Raw genomic sequence first — 19,895 nt, forward strand, 5'->3', positions numbered from 1 at the left:
TACTACTTCTGTGGCTTTCCACTCCTTTTTTCATACATCGGAAAAGAAGCTTATGCAGAGGAACTGAGCCCAGGAGATTGTCATTCATGTTGTGCTAAGCACTGTGATAAATTATGGGGACACACGGGGAGGACAGAAACTGAAATAAAACAAAAGGTTTCTGCCTTCAAGGAGTGTACATTCAAATGGGGTAGACAACATGTAAATCATTAGTTAGTTAACTTGGACTTATTAAGCACCTTGTATGTGGATGGGGCAGCTACATGGCTCAGTGTATAGAATTCTGGGGCTGAAGTCAGGAAGACCTGAGTTTAAATTTGGCCTCATACACTTAATAGCAGTATAACCTTGAGTAAGTCACAACCTCTTTTTGCCTTAATCCACTGGAGAAGGAAATGACAAACCACCCCAGTATCTTTGCCAAGAAAATTCTATGGACGGTATGGTCCATGAGGTCTCAGAGTAGGACACAACTGAATTACTGAACAACAAATGTGCCAAGCACTGGGGATAGAAAGGAAAGCATAAAAACATCACCCTCTGCTCTCAAGGAGCTCACAGTCTAGTGGGGGAGAAAACATGTATGCAACTATGTACAAACAAGACATATACTAGATAAGTTGGCTCAGAGAAAGCATTAAGATTAAGGAGCACTGGGAAAAGCTTGTAAAAGGAGGAATTTTATCTGAAACTTGAAGAAGTCCAAGTAAGCAAGAGGCAGAGATGAGGAGGGAGAGTATTCCAGGCATGGAGGACAGTTATTGAAAACACTCAGAGTTGGGAGATGGAATGTAGTATGTGAGGAAGAGCATAGAGGTCAATGTCATTGGATCACAGAACATGTGGATATGATTAAGGTATAAGAAGCCTGGAAAGGTAGGAGAGGCCAGGTTATGAAGATCTTTATTTATTTAAAAAAAATTTGTGTGTGTGTGTGGGGGGGGGCAGTGAGGGTTAAGTGACTTGCCCAAGGTCACACAGCTAGTAAGTGTCAAGTGTCTGAGGCCGGGTTTGAACTCAGGACCTCCTGAATCCAGGGGCAGTGCTTTCTCCACTGCACCACCTAGCTGCCCCCTATGAAGATCTTTAAAAACCAAACTGATGTTAGATTTGATCCTGGAAGCAATAGTAAGCTTCTGGAGTTTATTGAATAGGAGGCTTATATGGTCAGATCAGTGCTTTAAGGAAGATCAGTTTGACAGCTAAGTGGAGGATGAACTTGAGTGGGGAGAGGCCTTAGGCAGGGAGACCAACTAGAAGCCTGTTTGCAGTAGTCTAGGTGTGAGGTCATATAGGCCTGCATAAAGGTGGTTACAGTGTCAGAGGAGAAAAGGGGCCATATGCAAAAGGTGTTACAAAGGTATAAATGACAGGGCTAGCTAATTGGTTGGGTTGGGGTGGAGTGTGAGAATGAGGAATGAATATTGACATCTAGCTTGTAGAGCTGGGAAGGATGGTGGTGCCCTTGACAGTAATAATGGAGATAAGAAGTTGGGAGATTTTTTGGGAAAGATGAATTCAGTTTTGGAAATCCAGTTCTAGATATACAATGGGCATTTGGAGACGTGAGATTGGAGGTTAGGAGAGAAGTGAGGGCTTGCATAAATCTAAGAATCATCTTTTTGTGTGTGTGTGTGAGGCAATTTGGGTTAAGTGACTTGCCCAGGGTCACACAGCTAGTAAGTGTTGAGTGTCTGAGGTTGTATTTGAACTCAGGTCCTCCTGACTCCAGGGCCGGTGCTCTATCCACTGTACCACCCAGCTGCCCCAGTTGAATCTCTCAGTTGGGACTAGGGCAAGGAAATTGAGGGTATATTGTTAGCTGGTTAGTCTAGTGTAGAATTGAATTAGTTTACTAGTGGGTAAGAGAGGAGTATATATAGGAAAGAGAGGAGAGTATAGTTAGTGCAGGGATGATGGGTTGGTAAGAAATTGAGCTACTATGCTAGTTCAGGCTATCATTGCTTCTTGCCTACATTATTGCAACTCCCCACTCCAGTCTTTCATTCACACATCCTAAAGCATAGATCAGACTATGTTACATTCTACTTAATAAATTCCAGTGATTCCCTATTTCCTCTACAATTAAATTCAAACTCCTCAGCTTGGCATTTAAAGTTTTTCTGGCTTTAAACCTTTTCAGGTCCCCTTCTATGTCTCTAGTTTTCTTATGTTACTCCCCTATACCCACTCTGTGGTTCAGCCATACTGGCCCTACTTGCTGTTGCTTGCACTCATTTCCCATTTTGGAACCTTTGTGTAGGCTCCCCTCTCACCTGAAATGCTCTCTTTTCATTTCCACCTTTTGGAATTTGTAAGTTTCAAGACTCAGTTCAAGCATCGCCTTCTATAAGAGGCTACTTCTGGTTCTTTCACCTACCAGTGTCTTCACCCTTAATGCTGCCTTATATTTAGTGTGTGTGTGTCTATCTACATATAGCTATAGATCTACAAATATATATATTTTTTATACATATATATGAGTACATGTTTCCATGGTGGGAGTGTAAGCTCCTTGAGGAGGGGGACAGGGATATCTTGCTTTTTGCCTTTGTGTTTCCACTGCTTAGCATAGTGTGTGGCATATAGTAATAGGCACTTACTAAATGCTTGTTGATTTAATTTTTACTCCCACAACTTTTATTGTTTCCATTTTTAAAAAGAAATGTGGGGGGCAGCTAGGTGGCTCAGTGGATAAAGCACCGGCCCTGGACTCAGGAGTACCTGAGTTCAAATCCGGCCTCCGACACTTGACACTTACTAGCTGTGTGACCCCGGGCAAGTCACTTAACCCCGCCAAAAAAAAAAAAAAAGAAATGTGTATCAGGCAACTGTCTAAGATTACAGTTACCAAGAAAGTGCATCAGTAGAAGTTTCTCTTTGGAGGCAGCAGTGGGACAGTGAAGAGAGCACTGGACCTGGCCTCATGAAGACCTGAGTTCAAGGTCCTTCTTAGATGCTTACTAATTGTGTGATTTGGGGCTGTCATTTAACTTCTTGATAGTAAAAGCACCTACCTTCCCAGGCTGTTGTGGGGATAAAATGAGATGACATTTGTAAAGTGCTTTGTGAACCTTAAGGCAACCTAGGGATAAATGTTAGCTATTTAACAACAATGATGAGGAAACTGAGGCTTCAAGAAGTTTTGACTTGGTTATTGTTACCCAACTAATAAGTGTTGGAGATGGAGATGGAAATTATTCTTTCCTGATTCCAACCCTAATACTCTTTCCACTATATCATGCTACCTTTGTTAGTATTTTGTCACCAGTTTTTGAGTTTTAAAAATGTATTTGGATATATGGTTGATCAACCATTAGTTAGATCAGAGAATCATAGGATTATATAGGTCTGGACCTGGAGGGGATCTCAGAGATGAGGTATGAATACAAGCATGAGCTTTGAATTCAGTTTTTATTAGGAAAATATATATCCTGGCCAATGTCTAGTCTTCTATTACTTTTTTTTTTTTAGTGAGGCAATTGGGGTTAAGTGACTTGCCCAGGGTCACACTAGCACTTAGTAAGTGTTAAGTGTCTGAGACCGGATTTGAACTCAGGTCCTCCTGACTCCAGGACTGGTGCTCTATCCACTGCACCACCTAGCTGCCCCCTCTTCTATTGCTAAGTAAAGATTGGATATCTTATTCCTGAGCTTTGTGCTTATAACATCTACTGCTAAAAGTACTGTAACAAACTAGATCAGTTTTATTAGGTAAAGATGACTAGAAGGAGGCTGCTCAGTGTTAAGTAAATGTCAGAAAAGGAAGAGATACTAGCAGCTTAAAGCTGGTGAAAAACAAACTACTAAAGGTTTATTTATCATTACCTCTTTAATAAGGCAAGGGAATTACTCTTTTAAAATACTGTACTGTATTTTAACTTACTTTGAACATGTACAGTGTTGCATATTGTTTAGCTTTTGAAAATAATAATTTTTCCTTACAAAGCATGATTGGAAAAAAAGTTGATTGCATTCCTTTGTGATTTTAATATATTGTGAGAAGTACTTCATGTTAGAAATATTTTTATACCAGGCATATTTTTTTAATGTTTATTTTATTTTATTTTAATTTTTTTTTATTTTTACGGGGCAATGAGGATTAAGTGATTTACCCAGGGTCACACAGCTAGAAAGTGTCAAGTGTCTGAGGTCAGATTTGAACCCAGTTCGTCCTGAATCCAGCGCTGGTGCTTTATCCACTGCGCCATCTACTGCCCCCACCAGGCATATTTTTAATGTTAGTCACTGGAAAATAGGAGTTATTTACCTGAAATCCACCTTAAAGCAATATTTTTTTTAAAAAAGCATTTATTTCATTTATTGAGGAATATGTATTCATTTCTGTGTTTAAGGGGATTTGTTTGGAGTACTGCTCATTATATAACTGAACTTTTCTTTTTTCTGTTTTCAGTTTAGTGGACTCTTTGCTTTTGAATGATTATCTTATCAAGATTTTGGGTCAAGCATCCATTGTTTTAAATTCATGATGAATACTATTAAATACTGAAACATTAATAAAAAGACTTTGTAATCTTCTGGGTTTAGGAGTTAGGTTTGTAAAACAAAAACAAAAACCAAACAGCTTTCTTCTATCACTTAGATTTATTTGATAGAGCCTTTAGAAGCTTGTGCTTATATTCAGTCATTTGCAACTTGTATGTTTTTTTGTAGTTTAGCACTCTCCTTTTTGGGGGGAGAATTGTATTTTTTCTTAGTTATCAATCAGTGACAAGCAGTTGCTAGTATTTGTTATGATTTGATTTACAGAAGTACTAGACCTTTAGAGATATTGGTGTCATAGGAATACTGAAGTATGTCAATCTGTCCCATTTTGGAGTAATTTGCTACTTTAGATTGCTCACAAAAGGACTATGTAAATTTATTCTAGCAAAGGAAATCAAGTGTTGACAGTACCTTGAGTTTCTTGAAAGAATACATTGGTGGGGGGCAGCTAGGTGGTACAGTGGATAAAACACTGGCCCTGGATTCAGGAAGACCTTAGTTCAAATCTGGTTTCAGACACTTGACACTTACTAGCTGTGTGACCCTGAGCAAGTCACTTAATCCTAACCCCCCACCCCCACCCCCGCAAAAGACATTGGTAAAATATATTCTCGTTAAATTGTTTAATTGGTAGGTTGGCAAAAGATTTATACTATAGATGGTAATTTAGATTTCAGAAATGCCTCATTTACTCTTCTAAAAATTTTTTAATCTGAAAGAATTCCATTTGATAGTATTAAAAATATTAATTTAACCTTGTCTGTATTAGTTATTTTCCAGTCTTTCAGAGACATTGAAAACATCATTTTGTTGACCCAGAAACTTTGTACACCATTTGATTACTCTGTGTATCAACCTTCTTTGAAATGCTTAGAATTCCTTTTGACTTGTAAATTAAAAAATCACATACCAAAGAATAGTTATTTCTGAATTTCAGGTATATAACCTAAAGTAGCATATTTATACTCTTGTAGATTGTTATACGGTGGTCATTTATAAAATGTTTTACATTTTACATTGCTTTTTCTCCCAACTGTGAAGTAATATTGCAAGTATTATTTTACAGGGTAGGACAGAAAAGGACAGATTAAGTAGCTAATTTTCAAAAGACTAGTAGCGAGTGGCAGAATTGGGACTCTGATATAGGTCTTTTGATTACAAATACTTCCTTCCAGTTTTTCTATTACACTGAACTAGAATTTCCTATGGAATTTTGTGTGTTTGTTTATACATGCATTTAAAGTTTTGGTGTATGAGAGTAAAATATTCTTAATCTTTAAATAAAAATTGGCATTTAAGCAAAAAAAAAATATTTCTGTTCCTTAGGTGTGCAAATAAACACCATAAAGGACAAAACAGTGAGGAAGCTTTAGTTTTTCTAGCTAAAGAGTACTATTGACAACTGATCACATAACCTTATGAGACATACTGACCAGTTTGACTATATTGGGAGTTATGGAAAGAGGTTGGGGTATATTGTCATCTATAGGGATTAGAGAACAGTGACATTTGGGGGCTTTTTTCTTCTTGCCATGTTCCTTCCCTTTCTTCCTCCAGTCATATCTCCTACTCTTATATTTTTGGGTAGTAAAGATTTGGGGCAGGTTGAGATTTTCCATTGCTGTAGAGAATTTGAGGCTTGTGAACAGAATGGTCATCAAATCCCTTCTTTATCATAGCATATTATGTAAAGAAAAATAAAGATTTATTGATGCCTTTTGTTTTTTGTATTAGTAAATTCTGTATTTCCCCCAACCCCATTGAATTTTATAATAGCAACAACAAAAACACCCCAAATAGTTGAGGAAAAACAGCAACACACTGACTTTATGCAGCATTCTGCCTTCGTGGTCAGACAGGTATTGCAGTATTTGTGACTTGTACAACTTGCCCAGCCATCAGGAGTATTCCACTAGTCCCTGTTGTTAATTTCCCCATATTTTACTGTTAAAAGTTTAAATTATTCCATTGTTGAATGTTGATATTGTAATGTTTATTTTTCTGTGCTTTAGAGAAAAACTTTAAGATAGGAATAATGATATTAACATTTTAATGATACTTACACATTTGTAAAGTGCTTCACATACATTTTTTAAACCTTTTTTTGGGGGAGGGCAGGGCAATGAAGGTTAAGTGACTTGCCCAGGGTCACACAGCTAGTAAGTGTTAAGTGTCTGAAGCTGCATTTGAACTCAGGTCTTCCTGAATCCAGGGTCGGTGCTTAATCCATTGCACCACCTAGCTGCCCCTCTTCACATACATTTTTTAAAAATTGGAACCTCACAATAACCCTGAGATGAATGTTTTAGAAAATCAGAAGCAGAACCAGAAGGATAATGAAAGTTGATTGGCCTGTGCCCCTCCCCCAGATGGAGGCCCAGGAGGAACTCAATGGGAGAATTGTACTGGCGATGTTCCAGAGTGAGGAGATCCTCAGCACTGATTTTGTTACTAAATAAATTCTAAAATGTTCTCAGCTACCAGCTCTCCATCACTTACTTGAGTAAACTTCCTTAGTCTGGAGCTGCAGTCTTCATGGCACTGGAAAGAGGGAGGAGGACAGGGTATGGGGTCAGTTTGGGTTTTGTTGCAAGTCTCAACAGGGGTCCTTTGGTCTGCTAGTGTAGCTTGGAGGTGGGGAAGGGGTGCTGAATGAGCTGAGTCTGTGGATGTCCATTTTATTTTTTAACCATCTCTCAAATTCTAGGTGTCCCAGATCATGGAGACAGCTGAGGTTGCTTTATTTTTGGTGTATAATTTCTGTTTTAGAAAGCTTTGATGGGGGAAGCTAGGTGGCGCAGTGGATAGAGCACCGGCCCTGGATTCAGGAGGACCTGAGTTCAAATCCTGCCTCAGACACTTAACACTTACTAGCTGTGTGACCCTGGGCAAGTCACTTAACCCCAATTGCTTTGCAGAGAAAAAAAAAAGAAAGCTTTGCGAGGTTGTGGGGATCAGAGAAAATATCTAGTTTGCCATCTTGTTGCTCATGTTACCTGGAAGTTTCTTTTTTTTTTTTTTTTGTGAGGCAATTGGGATTAAGTGACTTGCCCAGAGTCACACAGCTAGTAAGTGTTAAGTGTCTGAGGCCGGATTTGAACTCAGGTCCTCCTGAATCCAGGGCCGGTGCTCTATCCACTGCGCCACCTAGCTGCCCCTGGAAGTTTCTTTTTGTCCATTTTTATTCATTTTTCTCCTCATGTTGTCATTTTGTATATTCCATTCTTCTGGTTCTGTTTTTTTTCACTTTGCATTATTTTCTTAAATTCTGTCCAGATTTCTTTGTAATCCTCATACTTGTCAGCCTTGATGGCATCATAGTATTCTATTACATTAATATACCATGCTTTATTTTATAATTCCTATACTGTTGCATGTTTAGATTGTTTGCAGGGTCTTTTTAAAAAAAATATGTATAATGCTTCTGTAAAAATCTTTTTGCAAATAGCTCTTTTTTGGGATTAACACTTTCATGGTACATATATTTCAATAATGGAATTATAGGTATTTAACCTTCTATATTGAATGGAAGACGTATTAGAAGAAAGCTAGGTAGGGACATGGAATATGGATTTTTTTTATGCTGCATTGTCCCAGTTTCCTAGGTGTGTTTTTCTAGAGGGAATGTATACTAAGAGGATTCTTTAACAGACTTCTGATTTGACGTTAGGTAGCTTTTTGACATGTTGCCCCTTTTGATTATTATAACAAAGGGGAAACAAATGTCTTTTTGAATTTGGATATCTCTAAATGTAAAATATGTGCATATGTTCTTTTTCTTAAGTCTCTAAGTTAATATTTTTTGTTCATCTATCCCAAAGATAATTTTGATTTCTAAATTATTTTTCTCTCACAGCATATGGACCATACGAACAGTACTTATTTTCTTCTTTTCCAAGAGAACAGAAAGAAATAGTAAGTCTGTTTTTCTAACTTTTAAAAGAAAGTAAAATCTTTCCCACAGAAATTCTAATTTATAACTGGTGTCCTATCGTAGCATGTTACATGAGAATGTGAATTTAGAAATTAATGTTGAATATTCAATGTAAAATAATAACTATGTGTTAATATTTGTGTTTCTTTAATATATAATATTTGATCTTTATAACTCTTTGAGATTAGATACTTTGAGTATAATTATGGCCATTTTACTGATGAACAAACTGAAATTTATACTAACTAGTCTAAGGAGTTTGTTCATGGTCACTGATCAAAGGTCCAGAGACAATATTTGAACCCAGGTATCCTGACTCTAAATCTAGAAAAACATGTTTAAATATCTATGTATCTTTGGATATAACTATGCATGTAAATATGTATATATCTTTGGATAAGAATTTTCATCTGTTATATTTCTAAGTAGCCTAATGTATAGGACATTCTTTAATAAACAACAAAAAATCCCTTTCCTCTAAATTAGGAGAGACATTAAAAATGAACTTGGTTTAGATCAATAGACTTACTGTTTTTACCAAGTAAACTAATCCTGATATATTTAAGAATAAAAAGTTTGGAATGTTATTACTCTAAAGACTTATTTATTGACATTATTATTTCTGATCTTGTTAATAAACACAATTAGATCTAACCTTACAGTCAAATGACCTATAGTTCACATTCAAATCCACTAACCCATTGCAAAATGTATTTTTTATATTTATCCCATTACTGCATATTTTCAGATCTTAAAAACCATAAATTACTAAAAAAAATTTACTACACAGAGTACTTCATTTTTCTCTTGTTATAAAAAATTCAAACTTGAAGAATTGCTAAAGTTTAAGTCAAGTTTGAGGAATGTTTAAGCTGGAATAAGTATTCATTAAAACAAATTTACATGACAACAGTTAATATAAAGTAGGTAGGGAAACAGATTTTGGCATCTGTACCTTTTTTTTTTTTTTTACATTGGACTCCAGAAGTGAGAGAAGTTTCCTTTTAGTGAAAAGGGCATATTGTGGTTCTGGGAAAATGTTGTGAAGTTCTGAAAGGACCCAAAAAAGATACCAGTAGGAATATATATTAGTACCACATGGATGGCATAGACTGGGGTAGGTTATTATTGTAATCATAACTTCTTTGCCAGCAATTGGAAGATTTTTTTCCTCCTTATATATGTGATAGCACATCACTAATTTTGTAAAAAGTCAATGAGATTTCATCATACATTTAACTCTGAGCATATATCTATCATATGGAGCAAAGGACACCTTAATTGTCATTCTACTATTTAACCCAAAGGCTATAGTTTAGTGCAAATAGATACATGTTTTATGTTTCTTATCACATCAATAGAGGCACTGTGACTTTGAGCAGATCTTTCTAATTAAATTTTTGTTTCTTCCTTTGATTTATAGGGATAACCATGCTTTCATCTAACTACTTCACAGGGCAGTTGTAAGGATCAAATGGGTTCACAATGTATGTCAAAGTGTTTTGTAAACAGGAAGTTTTGTGTATTTCACAACTTTCCTGCTACATTCTATAGAAGATACAAAGAGATGCTTCCTGCTTTTCGGGAGCTTGTATTGTGATAAGATACATAAAACATTTTCTTTTCATTTCATTACCCTTTAAATGCAGACATTTTCAATTCAGTCTATAATTTAAGTACAAGTATGTAGTTTTTAGGAAAATCCAATACATGAACAACTGAATTTTAAAAATTAGATAAATCAGGGTAAGTCATGCTAATAATGACTGTTTCCAAAAGGATTTATATGAATTCACTTAGTAATTTTAAAGAGTTTAAAAATATAATTTAAAATTTTCAAACTAATATCTATTTTACGAAGCAAAGTACTGTATACTTATAATCCTGCTTACCTTTTCAATCCCTTATTTCTTGAGGACTACTACCCTTTTGGTCTGTTCGCACTCTAATGAATATTTGGCCTTTTGGGTACTTATCCTTCATACATTGCTTTTTCTAGTTAAAACAACAACCACCCACATTTCAATAATTTTGTATTTTTGATGAATTTACTTTTTTCTTTAAATAGGATAAAGTGTATTTTGTTGCTTTATGCGTTCAGTGAGAAAGTCATGTACTCAGAGGTGAGACGAGGCATTTATGCGAACAAAGCAAGGTTTGAAAATTTTGGTCTTGCCCATTGGACGCAGTAAGCATTCACTGTAATACATGCAACTTTACTTATTACAGTATTGATAGTAAGTCACATTTATACAATACTTTAAGCTGTACAAAGTGCTTCTTCTCACAACAACCATTTGAGAAAGGTAACATAAGTATTATTATCTGTACTTTGCTCAAGGGAAACTTGAGGCTTAAGGAGGTTGTAATGCACAGCTAGTGTGTATGTAGGCTACAGTATAAACCCAGGTCTCCTGAGCCAAGTCCAGTGTTCTTTATCTTACATGATACTGGCTTAAAATAAATAGGTCTCATGGAAAGTGGAATTTTATGGCATTAGCACAGTGACTTCCACATTGTAGTCATTTGATAAATGTTTGTTGAATTGCTGTTAAAAATGTACATTTATCAAAAAGCATATTAAAAATGACTATTGTTGTGTCTTAGGCATTTTGCTATCTTAACCCAGGGCTAGTCCTGATTATATGTTTATAGTTTTAGTTAAATGCCAACACATTTATTTAATGATGTTTGTTTTTTCTACTAATGCCCTATTTTCCACTAGGTAATTTCCAACAATGATACAGGTGTCTTTGGTAGTTATGACTCTAGTCATTTTTGTTATGGAAAATTGGAGAATTCATATATATTGGAAGAGTTCCATCTACATTTAGAATTACCACTTAAAATATTCATTATGAGACAGCGTGTAAATTTAAGTACAATATGAACAGGTGAACTCTGGAAATTTAGGATTAGTTTTTAATATTCCCTGTCAGTCGCCTCCATAGTATTTATATCACTAGCTTTTTTTTAAAAAATTTTTTTTTTCTTTTTTTGTGAGGCAATTGGGGTTAAGTGACTTGCCCAGGGTCACACAGCTAGTAAGTGTTAAGTGTCTGAGGCCGGATTTGAACTCAGGTACTCCTGACTCCAGGGCTGGTGCTCTATCCACTGCGCCACCTAGCTGCCCCATCACTAGCTTTTAAAACGTTTTCCCAACTAGTATACTGATCATCAGTAGTAAAACAAGCAAAAGGGCATTTTGCATTTTTTTTAAAATAGAGGGAGATGTGAAATGTTTTAAATTGTTCCCTTAAAGGAAAGGGGAAGAAATAATAGAAGATATATGTTTTTTAAAATGCATGAGTAGGTAATGTGCTTTTGTATTTTTTGCTTCACCCATGAAATTTGGCAGAGACAAATTAGGAAAGAGGTTTTTTTGTTAAGTTTATTTTGTTTTAAAGAATATTAAAAAGTTTAAAACTTTTACAAAAGAATTAAACTAGTGGAATATGGGTGTGTTATAGTATTGCTTTTTCATATGAGTTATATTTAGATAAGTATTGACATATTAAAAATTTTTTAATAATGGTCAATATATAACATTTTGGACCTTTCCCCTAGTTTTTTTTAAAGATATCTAAGTTTTAAAAAACCACTAATATTTATTAAAAATCTTGTTTTCTTAGATGAAGCATTGGATGATTTAAAATTACAGAAGAAAAAAATAGTAAGTAAAATTTTATTAATGTTTTGGACAGATTAACTTAAATAAAACAGCTTTCACATAAAAAAGGTCAGAATTGGATGAGTGATTTACAGAGGTTGGGGATTAATGGTGTTCAGAAGAAAGAATATTCTTTTAGACAGGTCTTGCTACGTTTTTCTGAAACCATCCCACTCATCATTTCTCACAGCACAATAATAGTCCATGATAATCATATACTACAACTCGTTAAGCCATTGCCCAATTGATAAGCATCCCTTTTATTTCTGCATTCATTTTATGGGTGAGCTCATCCCATTCACATTCCCAGTTATGATTACTAGTTGTGTATTTCCTTCCATCCCATTATGTTGCATTTATTCTCTCTCACTTTTTATCCTGTCCCTCCTAAAAATTCTATTTTGTTTCTAACCACTACCTCCCTTAGTCCACCCCCCCCATCATTTCTTATAGTACAACAGAAGTACATCACAATCATATATTCCTTTTATCATTTCCTACCCACCCATCTTCTTTTTCTTATTCCCCTATCAGGTAAGTGATATTCTATACACAATTGAGAGAGAGAGAGAGAGAGAGAGAGAGAGAGTGTGTGTGTGTGTGTGTGTGTGTGTACATATACACACAATTTTCTTCCTTCTTTGAACTGATTCTAATAAGAGTGAGATTCAAGCATTGCCTCAGGCCACCTTCTCTCTGCTCCCCCTCCCCATTTTCCCCCATATTGTAGAAGCTCTTCCTTGTGTACCTCTTTTATGTGAGAAAAAAATCTTTTTGCATTGTTCTTTCTTTCCCCCTTCATTTATTTATTTATTTTTTGGAGATCATTCCAACTTAATTGACTCACACCCATACCTTCTGTCCATGTAAAGTCCTTTTAACTGCCCTAATAATGATAAAGATATTAGGAGTTACAGACATCATTTTCCCTTATAAGAATGTAAACAGTTTAACTTTATTTAGTCCCTTATGATTACACTTTCATATTTAAATTTTTATGCTTCTCTTGAGTCTTGTTGGAATGTCAAATTTTCTATTTAGCTTTTCATCATGAATGCTTGAAATTCCTCTATTCATTAAATATCCATTTTTTCCCCTTGTAGGATTATACTCTGTTTTGCTGAATAGATGATTCTTGGTTGTAATACTAGCTTCTTTGCCTTTTGGAATATCATATTCCAAGCCCTTCTGCTCCTTTTATGTGGAAACTGTTGAATCTTGTGTGATCCTGACTGACTCCAGTATATTTGAATTGTTTCTTTCTGGTTGCTTGCAATATTTTCTCCTTCATTTTGGAATCTCTTTGGGAGGTGTTTGGTGGATTCTTTCACTTTCTATTATAACCCCTGCATCTAAGATATTCGGATAGTTTCCCTTGATAATTTCTTGAAATATGATATCTAAGCTCTTTGATCATGGCTTTCAGTTAGATCAATAAGTCTTAAATTATTTCTCCTTCATCTATTTTCTAGGTCAGTTGTTTTTCTCTCCTTTTTTTTTTTTTTGGTGAGGCAGTTGGGCTTAAGTGACTTGCCCAGGGTCACACAGCTAGTAAGTGTCAAGGGTCTGAAGCTGGATTTGAACTCAGGTCCTCCTGAATCCAGGGCCAGTGCTCTATCCACTGTGCCACCTAGCTGCCCCTTCAGTTGTTTTTCTAATGGGATATTTCACTTTTTCTTCTTTTTTTTTTTCATTCTTTTGGGTTTGTTTTATTGTTTCTTGTTGTCTCATGGAGTCACTAACTTCCAGTTTTAGTTTTTAAGGAATTATTTTCTTCAGTGAGCTTCTTCTATTTCTCTTTGGCCAATTCTGCTATTTAAGGAGTTCATTTTTTCCCACTGAATTTTTGCATTTCCTTTTCCATTTGACCTATTCTGCTTTTTTAAGGTATTATTTTCTTCAATATTTTTTGTGCCACTTTTACCAAACTCTTAATTCTCTTCGTAATTTTCTAGCATTAACTTTCTTTTCCAAATTTTTTTCTCTACCACTTATCTCTTTCATTAACTCTTTCAGGAATTCTTCTTGGGTACAGTTAGCATTTTTTGAGCCTTTTTTAAAAAGCTGTGTTCATATTATTATCTTTGGAGTTTATGTATTGGTCTTCCATGACACTGTAGTATCTTGTTATGGTCAAATTCTTTTTTGTTGTTGTTGTTTATTCATGTCCCCAGCCTATTTCTTGACTTTGAACTTGAGATAAAAATCTGGCTTGGCTCACTTAAGGGAGGTTAGGCATGGTCCTAAGCTTCAGGCTTTTTTGTGCTGCTGTTTTCAGAGCTAGTTATGGGGGTCTATAAGTTTTAAGTGCTTTAGTGCTGTGATCTTGGGAGAGATATGACATCAAAGATTAAATTGTATTCTGTATTCTATGACATTAAAGCCTTCCATAAAAAGGGTAAAATAAATAATTCAGACTCTTAAAAAGGTAATCTTCATTTATCTGGAAAGTGCACTCCATGAGAACACCTTTTTCGCCCATTCTAGACAACTAAAACATAGAAATTAAATAGTTGTAAAGTATATAGCAGACCTTACAATGCTTATATAAAGGCCAGCTGTTATTAATGGGAGTGGTGGGGGTAGGGGGTAGGGGTTGGGGGTGTGAGTACGGGGGCAGAAGTGTTAGGAAAAGCTTCATGGAGAAGGTAATTTTTGTATTAAGCTTAAAGAGTGTGATGAAATGTTTTGTAAAAAACATTTCCAAGCATATGAAATGTTTTGTAAAAAATCCTAACTTAACGAACACCAAGTAAAATGGGTATTTTCGTATACGGAGTATAGCAGGAAAAATAAAAAGATTGTACATTAAGCTGTACTATTATACACAGCTTGCTTTTCTTTTAAATATAAAATAAATTAAACATGTAACTTTCAAAGCTATCTCTACTTGTCTGTGTTTCTTCTTTTGGTCTTTGTACCCTTCTGAACGTTTTTTAAAAAGATGCTTGAGTGAACATCTCTTTTTTTCTTTTTGTTACCCCATTTCTTCTCTTCATATCACTTCACCTCTATATCCTAGTTTTTTAAACTGTGGGTTGAGACCCCATATGGGGTCATGTAACTGAATGTGGGGGTCGTGAAAAAGATGGCAACTGTTAAAAGTTATGTATACCTATATTATATCCTGATCCAAGGTCATGTAAAAATTTCTTGGGTGAAAAGGGGTTGTGAGTGGAAAAAGTCCAAGAAGCCCTGCTCTATATGAACAAAAAAAGAAAAAGCCCTTGTAACAAATATCCATAGTCAGGAAGAATAAATCATAGTAAACATTGTGAGCTAAGGTCTGGTGTGAACAGTCAATAGCATGTAGTTTGGTTTGAAGCATAGAGGCTTGTGGAGGGGAGCAGTAATAGGGAATTAGAATGAAAAGACAGTGTGAGGTCAAGTTATCAAGGGCATTGAATGCTAAGTCAAGGAGTCTAAATGTAATATGCAAATAGGGAACTACATTGGGCTTGTAAACTGTGGAATGAAATAATGTCTCTTCTAAGTAAGATTAGTCTAACAACAATAGGAAAGATTGGTTTCAGTATGGAGAAAGACCAGGCAGGAAGATATGTTCCGGGCCTCTTGAAGTAGCCCAGGCATATGCTAATTAGAACCTCTACTATGGGGTGGTAGTATTGAGAATAGAAATGGGAACAAAGATGAAAAGTTATAGAGATAAAATCAACAGAATACCATCTTCTTCATGAAACCTGATGAAACCTTTCCTGATCCCCCAACTGCTACTTCCCTTTCTCCTTCCTTCCTTCCTTGGATTTAACTATTTTATATATAATTTATTTAACTTTACATTTGTGGTGTGTGTGTGTGTGTGTGTGTATATATATATATATATATATGTATATATATATATATATATTTAAATTAAATTTTTTTTTGGTTGGGCAATGAGGGTTAAGTGACTTGCCCAAGGTCACACAGCTAGTAAGTGTCAAGTGTCTGAGGCCAGATTTGAACTCAGGTCCTCCTGAATCCAGGGTGGGTGCTTTATCCACTGTGCCACCTAGCTGCCCCCTTTCTTTTGTCTTTGAAGAAGGGATTATAGAAATGCACGTAGAAGATATTCTTAAGTGAGTTTTGAGGCTTTGTTCCCTTATATTGTGATGCAATAGAAAACATTCACAATATGGAGTCAGGCAACCTGAGTTTGAGTCCTTACTTTGCTACGTGGTTCATGTGTGACCTTGGACAAATCCCTTCTCTGAGCTTCAGATTCATTTATAAAATGAGGGTTAGAATAGATGACTTCTGAAGGCTACTTAGGGCTCTTAATCTATGCTTCTATGATCCTTTAGTGAATTTATTTTAAAGTTATTATTTATTTCACATAAAATACATGAATAACTATTGGTAAACAATAAATGCTTATTGATTTTAAGATGAAAATTTTATGTTTCTAGAAGTAATTAACAGCACTAAAGTATCTATTTCTAAAATATCTGGATAAATTTTTCTTAAGGTGATGTCTGAGTGCATTGCACTTTTGACAAATTAGTCCCACTAAGGAACAGTTATTAAGTGCTGTCTTTTACTCAATAAACATTTATTAGGTGCTATTGTGTTCTAGGCACTGCACTAAGCACTGAGGTTACAAGGAAAGGTAGCATGTAAACATATCTACAAACAAGATATATACAGGATAAATTGGAGATTGTCAAAAGAAGGAAAACACTAGAATTAAGAGGGATTGAGAAAGACTTCTTGTAGAAGGTGGGATTTTAGCTAGGGCATGAAGGAAGCCAGGCAGGCAAGGAGGCAGAGGTGAAGAAGGAAAACATTCTAGGTATGGAGGACAGCCAGTGAAAATGTCCAGAGGCAGGAAATGGAGTGTCTTGTGTAAGCAATAGCAAGGAGGCAAGTGTCACTGGATCACAGAGTAAGTGGTATGGTGTGAAATGTAAGAAGACCAGAAATGTGGCAGAGGCAAAGATTATAAAGGACTTTGGATGCCAAACAAAGGAGTTTATATTTCATCCTTGAGGTGATAGGGAATCACTGGAATTTATTGATGGGTGTTTGTGTGTGTGTGTGTCTCTGTCTGTATGTGACATTGTTGGATTTGTGCTTTAAGATCACTTTTACAACTGAATGGAGGATGGACAGTGGAGTGGGGAAAGACTTGTGGCAGTAAGACCAACCAGCCAGCTATCGCTATGGTCTAGCTAGGATATCTTGCCAACTGCCCTCCATTGTAGTTATGTCACCGCAAATTCCCATTTCCTTTCTACTGTTTCATCACATCATGGTTACCATAGTGACTGGGAAGAGTATAATAAGCTACTATATGGCTTTACAAAGAATTCCTGAAGACTTCTTAGACTAAAGCACCTTTCCCTGGCAACCATTCTCTGTTCCTTTATACCCCATCTATGTCTTCCCTATCTCTCTCAGATCCCTACCTACTTCTTCCCTCCCCTTCTGTTGTCAGCCTAACTTTCCAGGGTATTATACATTGCTCCCTTGTACTCTTAGATCCTGTCAAGACAGATTTGCTGTTCCCAATCATGAACTTCCAGATCTCACCTAAGTGCCTTTGCATAGTCTGTTTCTCCATTCATGAAATCCTTTCCCTTTTCCCCCCTGCCTTTTAAAACTTCTAGGTTCACTTTTCAAGGCTCAACTCTATTGAAATTTCCTCCAAGAGACCTTTCCTGATAGTCTCCATTGCTAGTGCCACCCCATCAATGGATATTTTTGTGTGTGAATATACAGCATTTATTTACCTGTGAAGATGTGTCTCTAAGCATTTTTGTCTTTGTGTTCCCAGTGCCTAGCATACTTCCTGGTGCTTAATGCTTGTTTGATTTTCCCAAAGTGGTAGAGTTCTGATCTATCTTGGCAAGAAATTCTCACCCTTTTTGGAGGTGTATTGCTTTATCTTTTTTTTTTGTCTTTGTGTAGGGGTGCATTCTGTACCATCAGTAAAATTATATAAAGTATTTAAAAATTAAAAAAAAAAATCCACTTTTGGGGGAGGAGAATTTCATTGTCTTCCTTGTGATAATTGGAGATGAGAGTAGTGGTAGTGGCATGAAAGTAAGACTGGAAATCCCTCAACTAAGGCAGTTGGTTTCTTACATTCAGAATTGAGTGGTTAACAAGAAATATATGAACTTCTGTTTGTGGTGGTGTCTTTTTAATTGTTTTTACAATTTATTAAGTACACTTGGAGTTGTATTTAAAACATATATTGCCTTTTGAATACATATAAAGTGTGATGAATCTAAGAAGTTGGCATAAGTAGTCATTTGGAAGTATGTCTATTTAAGATTTTTATAAGTGTTTTATTCATTCTGCATATTAATTATAACAATATCTGCATACTAACATTGAACTTTCTAACATTACCTTTTAACTGCTAATATGACATTTTACTAGTGATTACTTTTAATATTAAATCTATGTATTAAGTTATAAAGTGACCTGAGTTCAAGGTAAATAAACTACTGTAATAAGAGTGTTCTAGTTATAATCCCTAAAGTATGTATAGAACTCAGTAAATTTTTTATTTAAATTCTTACCATGTACATTTTTTTCTTCTTCAGAAGTTGTTTGAATCTAACTGTAAAAATGGAATTTTAGCCCTTAAAGTCATTTGAGCAAATTCCATGGCTGTTCTCCCAGTTAGTGAGTTTTCACAGCATTTGCAGCAAGCTAATTGCTTCTGCTAATAAATAATCTAAAATCGATGCTGACAGCAGTTAATTGGCACAGAGACTTTATTCTGTAAAGCACTTGGCTAACGACCTTCTTTAAATTAATAGCATTAAGTGCTATGAGGAAATAAATCTGAGGAATTGCCTGTCATTTGCTTGTCATGTCTAATAACTTCCAATAATGATGGCTGATAGATTTTTGCACATTCCATTATTGAAGTTGGTGCATGTAATTATTCTCCTCATTATATGTAAACAATTAGTAATATTTGGTGGTTGTTTCCAATAAAGCTGTAAAATACAAGTAGCATATTAGAGGCTAGAAACAATTATAAAATCTAAATTTTACTTCCTTTGAACATAGAAAGTCTTTCAATACTGTCTAGATATATGATGTGGTGTGTTTTTAGTTTTCACTGAACTTTTCACTTTAACAAATTTTAAATCAGACTTGTGAAAATAATATTTATAAGCAGTTAAAATTTTAAAATGACAACCTAAATTTTTGTTCACAGCTTGAAGAAGTCATGGAAAAAGAAACTTACAAGAATGCTAAATTAATTCTTGAAAGGTTTGATCCAGAATCAAGGAAGGCAAAGGTAGGACCCTGATAGCAGTAGTCATTTATTATAAAATATACTGTATAGCAAAACACTTACAATTTTGTATAATTAACAGGAGCTTGAGCCGTCATCTTTAGGAGCAGCTGCAACTGCAAGGCCTGGACAAGGTAAATAACTTTGTAGAAACTGCTGCTGATCTTGGAAAGATTCATATTTATACAAATGAGTTCAAGAGTGTAATGGAGAAGTGTCAGCATCGATGTGGAATGTTTTTGTGTTTTTACATTTGTTTTGGAATACAATTTGGGGTGGGTGGTCATTTTACCTAGGTAAAATGGTAGGTCTTTATGCAAATGTTTGACAAATGAGGTTACTTCTGGGATGTTAATGCCTGTTGATGAAATCTGGAATTGATTTTAACCTTGAAATTTGAGTAAGCTAGCTTGAGATTTAGTATGTTTGTTTTGTTTTGGTTTTAGTTAGTTGGCGGTTTGATTATAGCAGAAGTTTTTTAATATATTGATTCACTTTGCTGTAGAACTTTTTTTGCATTGCAA

General features: G+C 35.4%; 1 protein-coding gene across 3 annotated transcripts in view; it reads left to right on the forward strand.

Moving 5' to 3' along the window:
- The window catches only part of LNPK (lunapark, ER junction formation factor), an 85,380-nt gene that overhangs the window by 20,462 nt on the left and 45,023 nt on the right, over positions 1-19,895 (forward strand). For all 3 annotated transcript variants that reach the window (XM_043994608.1, XM_043994610.1, XM_043994609.1), the window contains exons 5-8: positions 8,363-8,421; positions 12,073-12,113; positions 19,291-19,374; positions 19,454-19,505. In XM_043994608.1, the coding sequence (XP_043850543.1) occupies positions 8,363-8,421; positions 12,073-12,113; positions 19,291-19,374; positions 19,454-19,505 (236 nt within the window). The remainder of the gene's footprint in view (positions 1-8,362; positions 8,422-12,072; positions 12,114-19,290; positions 19,375-19,453; positions 19,506-19,895) is intronic.

The sequence above is a fragment of the Dromiciops gliroides genome, chromosome 3 (assembly GCF_019393635.1).
Source record: "Dromiciops gliroides isolate mDroGli1 chromosome 3, mDroGli1.pri, whole genome shotgun sequence".
Lineage (NCBI taxonomy): Eukaryota > Metazoa > Chordata > Mammalia > Microbiotheria > Microbiotheriidae > Dromiciops > Dromiciops gliroides.